The sequence below is a fragment of the Chionomys nivalis genome, chromosome 4, assembly GCF_950005125.1.
Source record: "Chionomys nivalis chromosome 4, mChiNiv1.1, whole genome shotgun sequence".
Classification (NCBI taxonomy): domain Eukaryota; kingdom Metazoa; phylum Chordata; class Mammalia; order Rodentia; family Cricetidae; genus Chionomys; species Chionomys nivalis.
The window spans coordinates 61,849,043-61,865,633 of NC_080089.1; the positions used below are offsets into that span (position 1 = coordinate 61,849,043).

At 49.6% G+C, this 16,591-nt stretch overlaps 2 protein-coding genes across 2 annotated transcripts in view; both read left to right on the plus strand.

Annotated features, from left to right (window-relative positions):
- The window catches only part of Itga11 (integrin subunit alpha 11), a 102,105-nt gene that overhangs the window by 23,693 nt on the left and 61,821 nt on the right, over window positions 1-16,591 (plus strand). The window lies entirely within an intron of this gene.
- On the plus strand, window positions 9,016-9,435 carry LOC130872515 (protein transport protein Sec61 subunit gamma). Its single transcript, XM_057766551.1, has one exon. It carries the CDS (start codon window positions 9,067-9,069, stop codon window positions 9,271-9,273), a length of 207 nt encoding a protein of 68 aa, XP_057622534.1. The 5' UTR covers window positions 9,016-9,066; the 3' UTR covers window positions 9,274-9,435.

Sequence of the window (16,591 nt, forward strand, 5' to 3'; positions counted from 1 at the left end):
GTTAATGCTGTCACCATTTGTCACAATGTGCCCTGCTATAGGTGTATCAACTTACTGGAGTTTTATAAGGATTGATTTGGGGGTTTTGTTTTTAAGATTTATTTATTTTTATTTCATTGCATTGGTGTTCTATCTGCATGCATGCCTGTGTGAAGGTGCCAGATGCCCTGGAACTGGAGTTATAGATAACTATGAACTGCCGTGTGTGTGCTGGGAATTGAACCCAGGTCCTCTGGGAGAACAGCCAGTGCTCTTAACTGTTGAACCATCTCTCCAGCCTCACATTGTATAAATCCAGACATTGTCAATTTTAGTAAATTCCCATGTCACTCGATCAGTCTGTTATGTTTTTTATTGGGTCTTTTTCTGCATGTCAGTTATATTAACATGGCTGTTCAAATGTCTACAACTTCACTGTTTTTAGTCTGGTGGGTTTTGGGGTGGTGGGGAAGTCTTTTGGTCTGCTTATTCTATCAGTTTCTGAGATATGTATATTAAAGTCTCCAGAGATTATTGGGAATTACCATTAGTTCTGTCAGCTTTACTTTATACATCTTGAAATCGTTGGTTAAGTATATAAATTGCTATTGGGTGGACGAATTTAGCATTACAACCTAGTATGCGGTTTCCACTCTGTTGCCGTGATAAAACACTCTAACCAAAAGCAACCTGGAGAAGAGTGTATTGCCTATCCTTCCATGTGTTGCCTCGGGTCAACAGGCTTAGCAGCAAGCACCTTTACTCACAGAGCCATTTCGATGGCCCCACCATTTCAAGTGATATCCCATGACGCTCTGACTTTACAGCACCTGGGGAGATGTTACTTGTCTTTTGAATATGGTGTGTCACTTCCCTGAGCTGCTTTTGTGTCTGTGTCTAGTGTCAGGGGTCTGAATCTAGTGTGTCTCTGGGCTCTTCTCTTTGCATTTTCTCTGCCTCAGGCTTTCCAAGCTCCTTGAATCTATCATTGGTAAATCACATCAGATTTGCAAGATCGCTGCCTTCTGTAAGGCTCTGCGGTTTGTATGTGCTGGGCTTCCGTAGGAAAAGCCCTCAGAGGGAAGCAGGGTGAGTGTGGACTGGATGCTGCAGGGCCTTCCTTTAGTAGCAGGCTCTGCTTTGGTTGCGGCCTGCTGTCTGCTGCCTGCAAATGGCTGTTTCAAACGTTTTGTCCATTTTTCCTAGGAGCTCACAGCCAAAGTGAAAAGCCTCCTTTATACCATTCTGTGTGATCTTCTGTGAATTTTCCCCGGAGAAGCCGTCTGTGACCTTCCTTTCCCTAGAGTAGCTGTCCCCACAGAAGTCTGTATTTCCTTTTCATAGCATCTTTTTTTTTTTCTCAAGTAGGGTCATAATTCTTTGTGGAGTCAGGGGCAGAATGACTAGCATTCATTAGGTGTTCAAAGTTGGAGACGTAAGCTTCTCTCCACTCGCTACATAGGATGCAGGCCATCTGTATTCTTTTCCTCGAGATTTACTTTTGTAATGCTAAGAATTCGCGATGCTAAGCAAACACTACACAGCTGAGCTATGATCCTAGCCCCAGTGTGTGCATTCTTTTTTTTATTTATCTTTATCATTTTAAAAATGTATGTATGTGTGTGTCCATGATAGGCAGAGTGTTGGATCCCTTGGAGCTGGGTTTGCGGGGAGACGAGAGTCACCTGATATGTATGCTAGGGACCGAACTCATATCCTCTAGAAGGGCAGTAAGCATTCTTAACCACTGAGCTATCTCTTCAGCTGCTTAGTATGAATATTCTTTATAAGGTATAAAAGACCAAAAAGGGGGGATTGATATGACCCCTGCACCCACATAAAAATCTGGGCATGATGGCAAATGCCTGTAATCCTAGTGCTGGGGAGGTGCAGACAGGGGGATCCCTGGAGCTCATTGGTCAGTCAGTCTTGCCCAGTCACCAGTCAGTGACTCCAGGCTTAGGGAGACAGTTTGTCTCAAAAAGATAAGATGAACCAGGCTGTGGTGGCGCATACCTTTAATCCAGGAAGGCAGAGGCAGGCAGATCACTGTGTGTTTGAGGCCAGCCTAGTCTACAAAGTGAGTTCCAGGACAGGCACCAAAGCTACACAAAGAAAACCTGTCTCAAGAAACAAACAAACAAACAAACAAAAAGAATAAGGTGAAAACCGATAGGGGTATAGGGATAAGTACTACACATCAACCTCTGGTCTCTACATGCACACACGAACACACACACATTCACCACATGCATGTACACCTACACATGCCTTTGTACACTCGCAATATCATACACACACACACAGAGAGAGGATTAGGTTGAGGGGGTGGATGTAGCTCAGTTGGTAAAGCACAAGGCCCTGGGTTCAAACCCTAGCATTGCATAAACAGTATATAGTAGCACACACCTAAATATCAAGAGGTGGAGGCAGGGGGATCAGAAGTTCAAGTTCGTCCTTGGGAACACAATGAGGCCAGCCTGGGGCACATAAAACATGCCTCAAAAAAGAATTAGGTTGATTGGACTTTTTCAAGATAGAACTTATTTTGACCAATATTTGTTAAACATCTGTTGCTAAGCTCACAGGCTCTGCACAGTCCTGGAATGCTGAAAACATGGTTTCACTCAGGAGTAAGTCTTAGGCCCACTGAGGAGGCCATGAATCAAAGATTTTAGAAAACAAGACAAAAGAGGACTGCTAGCATTTATGACAGACTTTGTGGGGTCACTTTCTCCATTTCTCCACGAGGGCTCACTGGAGTCTTTTCCTGTCCTAGAATGGCCTTTCCATCCCTAGGCCTTCCCTCTGAATATCACTTCCAGGGTAACAAGGGAACCTCTCATGAAACACTGGTTTCTCATCCTTGCAACCTGAGAGCCGGCACAGCACCTTACTCAAGACAAAAATTCAGTCAGATTTTAAAAGCAGGGAGCCTTGGCCAGGGTCTCTGGGAGGCCTTTGAAAAGGAGATGGGTCTGGGGAGGTCACCATCTTGACTTCTTAGGTTCTTTTGCTGATCCAAGCATGGCCCAGAGCCTTGTGGGAAGGAGTTAACACCTCGGGTGAACGGACAGGGCCACACCCATTGGAGCCCCTAGACCTGAGCTTACTTACGCCCACTATTGACTGAGAGAAGCAGAGAGAGGGAGCAGCCTTGGGGACTCCCAGAGCTGCACTGCCTGTTTCAGGGGGTCCTATCCCCAGTGACAGGAACCTTATTCATTATCACATTTAATTATTCATTGTATTGGTTGCTTGTCTTCCTACTGTGATAAAAACGCCTGAGAAAAGCAACTTAAAGAAAGACTAGAGCATTTCTTTTGGCTCGTGGCTTGCAGGCACAGTCCAGCACAGCAGGGGAGTCATGGCCGCAGAGGCGGCTGGTCCACTGCATCTACTCAGGACACAGACTGACTAGACTGCAGCTCTCTTTTTGGGGGGGGGGACAGCCTATGGAATGCTGCCACCCACATTTAAGGTGGGTTTTGCCTAAGCTAGATAATCTCTCCCAGACATGCCCAGAGATGTGTTCCCATGGCGATTCCAAACCTCACATCCCTTCTTGGCTTCTTCCACTCGCCCCGCTTTTCCCCGCCAGCAGCTTTCTGGGAGTTTCAGTCCCAGAGAGGAGCCGTGGGTGCTGACCTTGCAATGAAAGGCTGATGCCAGTGTCACAGGCTTATCATTCTGCATGGCCTCTGTGGCAACTGTTGATGTGGCTAGATGCCAGCAGGTGCCTCAAAGGAGGAACAAGAGAGGATTGGGAGCACGGAGCTCTGTCACTTGGAGACAGACCTTGGAAGACCCCGCCTTTCTGAACCTCTATTTACTCAAATGTCAAAAGAGACCAGACCTTTCCCCACTCCATGTGGGAGAGTTAGGCAAGATTAAAGAGCACTCTTCGTATACATGGGTTTTATAATCAGCAAAGCAGGAAGTGACAGGTGAGTGGCTTGCAGGTGAAGGCAGGGAAACCTGAAATCAAGACAGTGGTGAGGGTTGAGGGGCTTCTGTGCACCCAGCCCTGGGCAGAGCTCACACCTGCAGGCTATGTCTCCTGGGTCAGACCCAGGGGATCTGCGCTACTCAAATTGCTCCCCAGGAGTCTCCAGCAGAGAGTCACCATCTACACCACATCAGGAATATAAAACAAGAAGGCACCACCAGACCAGACAGGAAAGTATCACTCCCAGACCCAGAGTATCCCAGAGAAGGACTGGCCCACTGTCATCTACCACAGGAACCCACAGGGGGGCCATCATGCCAAAGCCTTGTGGGACATCAGTAGCCGCACTAAGAGGATGGGGGAACAGGCCTGGTTGGGTTTTATTTTTAATCCTTCACCTTCTGCCCACCATGCCCAATTCAGAACCCTCAGTGGGCTCTGCCGAGCATCCAGGGATGCTGTAGGCATCTTGAACCGTTTCTGACATGCTCCAGTCTCAGCAACAATAACAACACTCACAGACACACAAAAAGGAAAGAGAAAACAAATTCCTCCGGGACTGAGTGTTCTCTGCCCCTTGTGTATTTTCAGAGAAATTCAATCCACATGCCTTGAGTGCATTTACATTGAAGTGATTAAACCCATTTGATGTCCCCAAGCTCCAGTGCCGGCCTGCAGAAGCCCCTGTCTGCATCCTCTGGAGCAGGAAACCTCCTGGTGCTGGGAAGAAAGGGAGCTGGGCCCCATAAGGTCCTGGTTCATTCTTGAAGCTCTGCCCCTGGCTGGAGAAACATCAGCTCTCTGCAAGGCAGAATAGTCTGTTAAAGGAGACACTCGTGGAGCTACGTGGACTTTGATGACACCGGGCCGTGGGTAAACTGCCTGGTGTGTGTATTAGTTTCATCTTCAATGTCAGGACAAAATGCCTGCAGGGCAATCGAGGAAGGAAGGGCTTATTCTGGCTCCCTGTCAGAGGGGGAGTCCATCACGGTACAGAAGGCTTGGTGGCAGAGTGTTGAGGCAGCGCTGGTCACATGCCATCTGCAGTCAGGGAGTAGACAGAGAGAGACGAACGTTGGTGCTCAGCTCGCCTTATACTTCATATTCAGTCTGAGCCCCCAGCCCATGGAATGGTACCACCCACATTCAGGGTGGGGCTTTCCTCCTCAGGCAAAACTTTCTGGAAGCATTCTCATAGACACATCAAGAGATTTGTTTCCATTGTGACTCTGAATCTCATTAGGTTGACAGACAAGGTTAACAGTCACGGCACAGTGCAGGTTTAGAGAAGCAGGCTACCTGAAAGTGAAATAAGCTTGTCCCCATTTTACAGGAGAGTCAACTGAGACTCCAATAAAGGACGTTGTAAATATTACAATGTGCCTGGAGCCCAGAACTCTACAGGCAGGGTTCTGCCTAGGCCCAAAGGAATACAACAGAAGCAGTTCCACCGAGTGGAGCCCAAGCCCTCCAGTCCTCTGCTGTCCTGTCTGTCCCCAGCTCACTTCTGCCTTTGTGAGAGCCAGGGCTGGGGACTCCTTACTAAGAAAGGCGCATACTTGTGTACAGAAGAACAGGGGCCAAGGCCAGCTAGGAAGAGACAGGCATGCTCACAGAACATAGATTCCAGCTCACAGGGGCAGAGAGAGGGATGCCCAGAAGGGTCTGGGGTCATGTGAAGGAATCAGTTTCCAACATGGCGGGGAAGGATGGCAGAGGAATCTGAGGCCATAGTAAAGGTGGGATTTTGATGTCAAAACATCTTCTTTCCACTTCTCCTCCCTGTCTTCTCCCTCACTTTCCCTTCTGATCAGGGTGCTATGGCAGCCATTTAACCAGGCTGTGTGCCTAGAGGCTTCAAGAGTCATGTGACTGTGTGTCCTACAGGTGGATTGAGACAGGAGGAGAGGGACCCAGACACCGGCAAAGTTAGGAAGCAAATACTCCCCATAGTGAGGTATAGATCCTCACTATCACCTCCACCAGGAGCATGGCATCATGTGGCGGTCTTGACATGACAAGGTCTGGAACACTCATGTCTGGCACAGGTCACTAATCTCTTCTGCTTAGTTTTTATGGCCAACTTGGCACAACTAGAGCTGTAGATATGGCTCATTAGTTAAGAATGTTTCCTATCCCTGCAGAGGACCAGGTTCCCAGCACACATATCAGGCAGCTCACAACCAACTGTAACTCCAGTTCCAAGAGATCTGCCACCTCTAGTATCTATTGGCACATGCATGTAGATGGTGCATGTGAGCTCATGCACATATATATACATATATATATATATATATATATATTAAATAAATCTAAACAAAGTTAACACAGCCTAGAGTCACCTGGGAGGAGGGAACCTCAACTGAAGAAGTGCCTAGGTCTGATTTGCTTGTGGGCACATCAATGGGGCGCTGTCTCGAGGGCTAATTCAGGAGTGCTCATACCGCTGTGAACAGCGCCATTCCCAGGCATGTGATCCTGGGCCGTAGAAGAAAACCAGTTGAGCAAGGCAGACAAGTGAGCTGGTAAGTGGTATCCCTCCATGGCTCCTACCTCAAGTCCCAGTTTTAAGTATCTGCCCTAACTCCCCTCAATAAAGGATTGGGACCTGGAAGTTAAAGCCAAATAAACCCTTTGCCTACCAAGTTGCTTTAGGTCAGAATGTTTATCACAGTGACAGGGAAAAAGCAGAGTGTACCCTGGTCTCTCCCCAGTGCCTTATTTGAAGTAGAATACACTCTAGTCTCTCCCCAGAGTCCTATCAGGAATGGCGTCTGTGCTATGGAGACGCCAGGCAGAACAGGGAACTCCTTGTCGTGAAAGCAGGACCACCATTGCTGAAGCCTTCCATGGAACGCCGTTCAGAGGCAGAGGTGGGATGGGGTGGTCCAGGGCTGGAAGCAGCCCCAGGAGGCCCAGCTGGGCCACACAGCACCATGGGTAGGACCTTCAGGGCTGCTGTGCCCTGTGCCGGCTCCACCTTACAGGGAGGGTGGTCTGAGAGGGTCTCCTAACCCCCTTATGTCACAGACGAGGAAGCCAAGGTACAGAGGTAGAATGATAACTAAAGCAAGTCCCACAGCAAGGAGGAGTGGGAGAGCCAGGGCTGAAACTCATCTCAGTGCCAGTTCGGGGCAGCGTCTACCTGCTATGACCGCTCCACCTGGACTAATGAGCACCTAGGTGAGAGGTGCTAAGTCAGGCCACTTACCATGCTGCATCTCAGACCACAAGATGTCCTAGTTGGCGTGCATCCAGAACAAGGCACTGGCTCTTTCCTGGGGTGCTCTGAATCGACTCCCCCCCTTTATCAGTAAGCTCATATTGCCCTAGGGTTCTCCACATCTACATCCAGGGGCTCACTGAAGGTGAACAGCTGAGGACACCTGCCTCACCGCTGGCAAAGTCTAGTCTCCAAATCATACAACAGGGCTGGGGATGCAAGCTCAATTGATAGTGTCTGTCTAGCATGCACAAGGTCCTGGGTTCAAGCCCCAGAGCAGCATAAACCTGGCATGATGGCTCACTCCTGTAATCCCTGCACTCAGGAAGTGAAGGCAGAAGGATCAAAAGATCATTCGTGGCTACACAGCAAGTTCAAGGACAGCTCAGGCCATATGAAATGCTGTGGCTTCCCAGCTCGGCATGTCCCAAGTCATGAGATCTGAACACATCACAGTTGTTTTCTGTACCGCAGTCTCTTCATCCAACCAAAGGGCCCAGGGATACAAACCCCAGAGCATCCTTACGAGGAAGGAGGATGAGACGACATGGAGTGTCGATGACAGTCCTTCCCTGGAGGAAGAGAAACCTCAAGGGAAGGGCACTTGAATGGCTGCTTGGGCGAAATGACAGATCTTTATTCTGGCCCCTCCCTCGGTGACAGGCCTGGAGCAGCCTTGGCCCTCATTGCTGTAGAAGTCACCGAGGAACATGCTCTGCTTTGTTCCCAGTTCAGGCCCCCAGAGCAGGCTCCCAACCCCACTGCCCTATACAATTTTTCCTTGGAACAAATAAAAAATCCACACCCTGACTCATTCTGGTTAGAGAATAAATCACGACAGAGGCAAAGCCGGGGGGTAGGATGACATCCACTGCAAGAGGGCCAGAGAGACGGGGAAACCATATTCTAGGGAAATGCTGTCTTAGGCCCCAGGCCAAGCCACTGGGCAGGCCCTGGCACGGCAGGCAGGCAAGATGAGAGGGGGCTGTGGGAGGCTCACAGAGGGGAGTAGAGAGCCAGGCATTTGTCCTCACTGATGGGGCTGGGAGCACCTTATGCCCCCAAATGGCACAGAACAGCCTAAGAGGAACCATGGGGAGGTGGGAGGGAGACTGCCAGCCTCAGAACCCAGTGCAAACTCAGGAGCAGTGTGCAGATGTGAGAGGCAGCCAGATGTGAGAGGCAGTTCTCAAGGCTCCTTAAGGCTCCCACATCATTTCCTTCTCTGCTCTCCTTCTATTTATTTATGGTTTTAATTCCAAATCAACACAGGAAAGTGTCAGGACTTGGAGGGTGTGTGAGCGATGGCCCAGGTAATGCCTCACACGCAGAGACAGAGCCCAGGGCACGCTTTATAGCCAGAGAATACTCTAGTTCTGAGCTCCGAAAGGCAGCGGGTCAAACAGTGTGTTTTATGGGTAAGAAGACACACAGTCATGGGAGTGGAAATGCTGAAAGAAAGCCTCCTGGTTACTAATCCCCAAGAAAGAAAAATAAACTGGGTTTGACCAGTTCAGGGAAGTCAGGGAGAACTACCAACTCAGCATCTTCTTGGGCCACCTCTTCCCATCCTCTGCCCTCTCTCCCCACCCCTGCACAGTGGCCTGCAGTCTCCTCTCCCAACCCCTTCTCCAAAGCCAACACCATCCATCCTGTGACTCCCTACATCCTTCCTAAGTCCAGTGCAAGAGAAGCAATGGGGGCGTCTCACAGGAGGGAGCAAATAAACTCAGACTGAAACCCGCACCATCTTCAAAGCAGATTCCTATGGTACACTCGGCCCTTCATGTCTGTGAGTTCTGAATCCACAGATTCCAAGAAATTATAGGTTGGACATATTCTATAAAAATGCATCTGGAGTCCTCTCCTAAGCTACGTGTCTTTGCCTCCTCAAGCCGTCGTCCCGCAATCAGTCATGGATCAGGTAATGCAGTTTGTTGAGCCAAGTCGGCAGTTCGTAAAGGACTCAATTCGGCTGGTTAAAAGATGCACCAAGCCCGACAGAAAAGAATTCCAGAAGATTGCCATGGCCACAGCCATAGGATTTGCTATCATGGGATTCATTGGATTCTTTGTGAAACTGATCCATATCCCTATTAATAACATTATTGTGGGTGGCTGAATGCTTTCTCTTCGTGGGAACTAGGAGCAAATAAGGGTGTGAGAAGCTTATGAAGTAAAAAGTTGCCTGTATACTTTGTGTTTTCCTTTCCTTTTTCCCTCCCCAAGAGGTTTTGTATTTCTAAACTAAAATAATTTCAAAATAAACATTTTTCCCATGACAAACAAAAAAAAAAAAAAAAAAAAAAAAAAAAAATGCATCTGTACTGAACATGTCCAGTTTACTTTCTTATCATTAGTCTCTAAATAATATATTACAGTAACTGTTTAAATAGCTATTTGTATTGGATTAGAGGTGATGTGTGTAGGTTCTATGCCAATGCTAAGCCATTTTGTGTGTGTGAGGGTGGGAATGTGTTAAAAATGCGGATATGTATTAGGGATATGCATGCCCCTGAGCATGCCTTGAAAAGACAGAAGATACTGGGTTCCTGTTCTTTCACTTTCTAGCTTATTCTGTTGAGACAGGGCCTCTCTTTGTGCCTGGAGCTAGGCTAGCAGCCAGCAGGCTTGAGCAACTCTCCTGTCTCTGCTCCCTCCCCGCATAGCACTAGGGTCACAGGGACGCATGGCCATGCCCCATTTTCATTCAGGTCCACCCAATGCTCGTGCAGCACTCTGACCACGGGGTCATCTTGCCAGGCCCCGTCTTGTGCTGTTTTATGTACCGATTTGAGCAGCTGCAGATTTTGATGTCTATGAAGTTCCTGGACCAATTTCCTATGAACATTAAGGGATGACTACGGTCAGTTTGGGGAGGAGGTTGCTTTGGAACAGAGTCTCACTGTGTAGCCCTGGCTGGCCTGGAAATCACAGAGATCCACCTGTCTCTGCCTCCCAAGGGCTGGGATTAAAGGTGTGCACCATCACGCCATACCTCACAGTCAGTTTTTAGAGCATCAAACAACTTTAGCTGTATCTATCCTACCTAGATGGGCACTAGAGGGCGCAGGTTGGTCCACACATGGTTCCTCTACCCAACTCTGCAAGTTTGCCAGGGGTGTGAGAGCCCTGCAGCAGCAGCTCTCCCATAGGCAGTCTGCACTAATGGAAAGCAAACCAACAGAACCTGACCTTTCCTTGACAATCAGAGTGCAGCCACATTTTCAGCGGTTGTATGCAATTGGAAAAACACAACAGTGCGCTATAAATGTCTTTCCAAATAATCTTAGCTGTGATAACCCCCATTAACCTAACCAGGGTTTTCCACAGGCTTAGAGAGAATGCTTCCTTCTAACTATCCCTGACTGCAACACAACCAAGACCTTGGGATTTCAAGCCCTTTCAGATGCACCTCTCGTCCTCAATGCCTGCTTCCACACATGGCCAGTGGTGCCATGTTTGTTCTGAACTGAGCTGGTTGTGTGCTGCCTCTGTGGTTTTCTCTTGAGTTCTTAAAACCATCCCCAACCTCTAGAACGTTTTCCTCCTGATTCAACTGCCATGAGTCAGTCTGGACCAATAGCACGGAGCCACCTGGAAAGAGCGTTGTAAGAAAAACCAATTAGGAGAGCTGGAAAAAGAAAAAGGGGAAATGAGACGGAAAGTTAGGGTGTATAGCAGGGCAGCTGTGAGCCCCAGAGTAGGGCTCACCTCGCCCTCATCTTTGCAGCTTCAATGGGAGACACAGACCCAAAGAAAGGAATAAGAAGGGAGAAGAAAGTCCTAGAACTCTGAGTGAGATTTATACTAAATCTCAGGGAAGCATGAAGCTAGTAGACATCTTGTTGGATGGAATCTTGGGACCATGGTCCCTGTGTAGGAGATACAGAGACCCTTTCTCCCTGCCAAGTAGAGAAGGGTGAGCCACAGTGGAACCCAGCAAGCAGGTAGGTAAGGAAGGGCAGCAGCCTGGCCCACACCAGGCAGCACAGCCTATGGCTGCAGCTCCCCTCTTCCCAACTGCAGAGCTCATGACTCTGGAATGCAAGATGGGGGTATTTTCAAAAATGTAATGACAGACTCAACTCGCCAGTAGCTCAAGTGACCCTGCAGCCTTTTTGATTCTTTAGGTCTTCTCAGCATAAGAACGATTCTGTAAGAACAGGGATGGGGTGGAGAGATGGCTCAGTGGTTAAGAGCACCTGTTCTTGCAGAAGATCTAGGTTTGTTCCTTAGGACCTACATGACAGCTCACAACCATCTACCACTGCAGCTCCAGGGGATCCAGTACCTGTCTCTTCTGTCCTCTGTGGCTAGAGAGCTCTCAAGTGGGAAGGCACACATGCAAGCATACTCTTATACATAAAATAATTTTTAAAGAAGAATATTTGCCATGATGCAGTAGGAGAAAATGAAGAGAATCTGAGTGTTGATCCAAACAGAAAATGTTTGAAAGGATATGCCATGACATTGCACTGGGCTGGCAGCTGGCTGTACCCCTCTGCCTCTCAAGGAGGGACCAAGGAAAAGGGGGAAACCTAAGAGTCGAGTCTTCACCAGCTTTCTTCTGGTAATTTCTGAAACTCCAAAACTAGAGCGCCATCTCTCTTTCTTCTGTGGGGTCATTGTGAGCTTGGGATGAAGCTCAGCGGTCAGGATGCCCTGGGTTTGATCCCCAGAATCACATAAACTGGGCATGGTGGTACATGCCTGTAATTCCAGCACTTGGAGGTTGAAGCAGGAGGATTAAAGATTAAGGTCAGCTTCAGCTACACAGGCAGTTCAAGGCTAGCCTGGGCTACATGAGACTCAGTCTCAAAAAAAAAAAGTGACATGGGACTTTGTGAGGACCGAGTGAACCTCGGGGGATCCCTTAGCATAATCCCTACTAGAAACCTAACTGTCACCAAGGAGCCACTCATACAACCACTCCCTATGGCTTCTTCCTGGGGAGGGCTCTGAGGATGGATGGATGTAGGGAGGGAGGGAGGGATGGAGAGAGGGAGGGAGAGAAGGAGGGATGGATAGGTGGGTGGGTGGGAGCTCCAATGGCCCAATCAGTTGGCCTTAGGTGAAAACTGCACTTAGTTGAAAACAGATGAGCATGTACCCTGGTTTTTGTTCCTTTGGAGACAGGGACAGTGCTGGAGATGAACCCTGGGCCTTGCTTGTGCTAAGCCAAGTGCTCCACCATGGGGCATCCCCCCACCAGCGTCTTAATGATTTCTTGATTGGCCATCCTGCCCTCTATGCCCAGGTGACATGATTCTCATAATTTCCAAGCCTGGTGAGCACCAGTGAATCCACGCCAAGGGCTCCTAGAGCCGGCTGCCAGACAGAATCACCCACTGAAAGGAACCAGCACTTGGGTTTCTCAGTCAATCACTGGGGAAGGCTCGCTAGAGGGGTTGCCTGGGATTTCTGCTTTTAACCATCCCAAGGTGAGTCTTAAGGTCACGGATCCCCACCTTGGTGAGAGGTCTATAGTGTCAGAAACTAGGCTAACCTGGTAGGCACACTTAGTGTCTGAATCCAAGCATATGACTAATTCATGGGGACTCTGGCCCCCTGAAAGCACAAGGGGACAGTCCAATCAGGGGCAGTGTGGCACCTGTCAGTCCATGTAGGCAGAGGCTAGCTATGAATGAGACCCAACACAAAATCATAAGCTTAATTAAAACACCGAGAGTTTTCATTTTGTTTTGTGATTTGGTTGTGCTGATCGTGAAAGCCAGCTTTGCAGATGACTGTGTCATTTCACAAGACCTAAAGGCTGGGCACGGCTGGGTGTGGACTTGTGATGGGAGAAGGGATGGATGGGACTGTCAGCGAGGTAGGCTGAGGAGGGTCGGGAAGAATCGGTATGACTGCTTCAGCTCTGTGGGAGGCAGGGCTGTCTCAGTCTCTCCGGTTCATCCTGGCACAGCCTTGACCAGGAGAGACACTAGGAATCACACTGATAGGCACTTATAGCCTGACCTGGGAGTCACTCCACTCTTCCCCATGGGCCCAGAATCCCATCCCCAGGTGACACAATTCATGATGTAAGCCCCTACCAGGGACCATTCAGGGACGGATTCTCAAATGGCCAAACAAGAGCTGTCCCTGGTGCCCCTGCCTAGGCCTGTCACTTCATGATCGTCCACTCCCCTCTGCTCAAGCTCACAGCATCCTGAAAATAGAACCTGCTCTTGGCTACTGTTCAGACCGAAGCCTATCCAAGGCCCTCACTTTACAGACGAGGAACAGAGGCCAGGAGAGGGAGGGATAGACCAGCTTTACCTGTAAGCACTCTGCTGGGCCCAGGAACAACAAGATATTTGTCCTGTAGCCTCCAAACCCTTTCCCAGATCTGTGTGCTGGAGGAAAGAGTGCTGGACCCCAGTCCCCACCCCGAAGGACAATGAGTATCACATGGTGCTCTGTCAGCTGTGTGGTTTGGGAGAGGTTTGACATTTGTGAGCTTGCTTCCTTCCTTGTCTGGCCATCTCCCTGGTCAGGGACACCCTGAAAGGGGCTATTGGGGTGCACTAGACACTGCTCTTAGGAGTAATCACCTGCATGGAGGGCAGCAGGAACTTCAGAGGGGCCAGCCCTAGCTGACACCCAGGCAGTAACAGGGGAGCCATCAGACCCACACACATCAAGAAATTAGAGCCGCCCGTACCACTGAGAAACATCTGTCTGAACGGCCTCAGTGCCTAGACTTCATTTCAAAGGAAAAGAATTATTACAAAACAGAAAGGGAAAAAATTCTCCTAGTGTGGCTTGGACAAAAAATAGCCGGGACTTATCAAGCCTTCTGGAAAGAGACGGAAAGGTTTTTACATGTGGCGTTCAGGCTTTCCAGGGGGGAAAACAGGACCTGGGGCACACAAAGGATGCTCGGGACAGGAGTCTGTGCAGAGTGCAACCCGGGAGAGCTCAGCTATGCTCATCAGGAGGCTTTATCCCAATAACCAAGAGGACTCAGCTTGGCACGACAGCGTGAGTGCCTCTCCACCTGTCCATCCATTCATTCAGCGGTCACCAAGCTTGGACCACTCAAAGTGCCTTGAGCAACTCTGGGCCTTCCAAAAGTGGGCGGAAGTCTCTGCTTCCTGAAGGCCCGATACCCACAGGAGAGAAAAGACACACTAGAGGTGCAAGCAAAGCGTCATGAGAATTAAGACGACTTTCAGCCGAGAGATAGATCATGGAAGGCTTCCTGAGGAAGGGGCGTCGGGAGTGGATGGAATGGGGGCAGTCAGGGGATTTGGGGTGGTGTGCTGTGTGACAGACATATGCCTGGCATGGGTGTGAGAGGGTGAGGTGCCGAGAGGCTGATGCCCTTCTGCTGTGGCACAAAGCAGACAGCCAGCAGGCCCGTTTCTCGTTTTCCCTACAGCTGGGCTAAGAATGTACCTTCCGGTTTCCTCCCCTCACTCACTCCCTCTTCTCTTCTAAGAGCTTCTTTGATCTAGGGAGAAAAAACAAAATGGACAAATAAAGGTAATTCCCAGGCAAGGAGCCAGACCCCTGAGGTCAACAGAAGGGGAGAGGTGAAGGTGGTAAGGCCAGGCACTGAGAGGCAAAGGGCCACCTCCATAGCCATCTCTCAGAGTGACATCACATCTACTAGAGTCATGCTCAGCCATACCACTGGGACATCAAAGCCCCTGCATTGATTAGTGTTGGCAATGACCTGTGCCACAGAAAATCTCCTTGAGTATCTATCAGCAGAGGCAGCACCAGTATGAAAATGTAACAGTGGCTTAATATGGCTGGGCCATATTCCCCATCCACATCGGATGCTCCCCTGAAGAACTGGGCTGGACCATATTCCCCATCCACATCGGATGCTCCCCTGAAGAACTGGGCTGGTCCATATTCCCCATCCACATCGGATGCTCCCCTGAAGAACTGGGCTGGACCATATTCCCCTTCCACATCAGATACTCCTCTGAAGAACTGGGCTGGACCATATTTCCCCATCCACATCGGATGCTCCCCTGAAGAACTGGGCTGGACCATATTCCCCTTCCACATTGGATGCTCCTGTGAAGACTGGCAGACCACTAACAGAGCAGCAAAGGAAGATTTTGGCCTCAGCTAACATCGTTTCTCCCCACCTACCCTTCTTCTCCAATGGGTCTCCAGGGGCCACACACACCCTCTGACCACACCCTGGCAAACTGCTTAGCTACCAATTTCAGCGATGTGGTACTTCATCAGAAAGATTCAGGGGTAGTGGGGTGGAGAAGGATCAGTTGGTAAAGTCCGTGGTGTAAGGACTTGTGTTTGATCCTTAGATCTGGGTCATTGTGATACACGTTTGAAATCTCAGTGCTGGGGAGGCAGAGACAAGTGGACACCAGAGGGTCTCTGGCCAGCCAGTCTAGCCTAATTGACGAGCGTCGGGTCCCAGTGAGGGACCCTGTCTCATAGAACAAACCTGGAAGTTGACCCCTGGCTTCTGTACACACACGCACAGAGACCCAGAGAGGAGGCCCAGGCTCTCAGAGAACGTTGACAGGAGACATGAACTCTGGGTCCTGTCCTCATCATTGTAGGACTCCTCACGCCACAGGAAAGAGCATACCCCGGAAGGGCTGGAGCAAGGCCCAGGCTCAGAGCCTAAGGGGATCACTGACATCAACCGATGTGGGACCGTGTCCATATGTAAAGTCCCCAAGTTTAAAGAGAGTCACATACGTGAATGGATTCCGGATTTCCCACCCTCTGCACATCCCGGGACAGTCTCTGTGGATGCCGCCTTCTGGGACAGCCTGGGTTCCAAAGGAAGCCAGAGCCTTTCTGGTTTCACTTTCCACAGAATTTGAGGTACAAACTCTGCTCAATAAACAAGGATTCCTTTTGGAATCTAAGTGGAGTAGAATCTTTTAAACATAAATTAGTACTGTTCTGGCTAGCTGAAGAGGGATTCGGGTGCAGGAGTGAGCTGGCTCAGTGGGCACCACGCAGACACCTTGAGTTCCATCACTGGCACCGACATGGTAGAGGGGAGAACTGACTCCAAGTTCACCCTCTGATCTGCGCTAGCAAACTGTATGTCCAGGCTGTTGGACAATTAAGGGCATCATCTACAGGGTGATAGAGACAGCGAAGAAGTATATAAGGAAAACGGCGCGCACATGTAATCCACGCTGAGACCAGAGCATCACAAACTTCCGGCCAGCCTGGCCTATATAATGATTCCACTTCCAAAGAAATGAAGTGTGCCAGTTCATACAAAGCACGAGGATGAGGAAGAGGTGGGGAAGGCGGCCTGGGAGAAGACCCTAAATGATGACCAAGGGGATGAGGCACACAGGCCAGCAGCAGTTCAGCACTGGTGAGCCACAGAGGCTGGGGCAGAGGATGGAGGGGAGCGGAGACTCAGGCCCTTGCACCCAGTGAAGCCATGAACTCTCCGATTCCAAGTAAACATCCCGCAG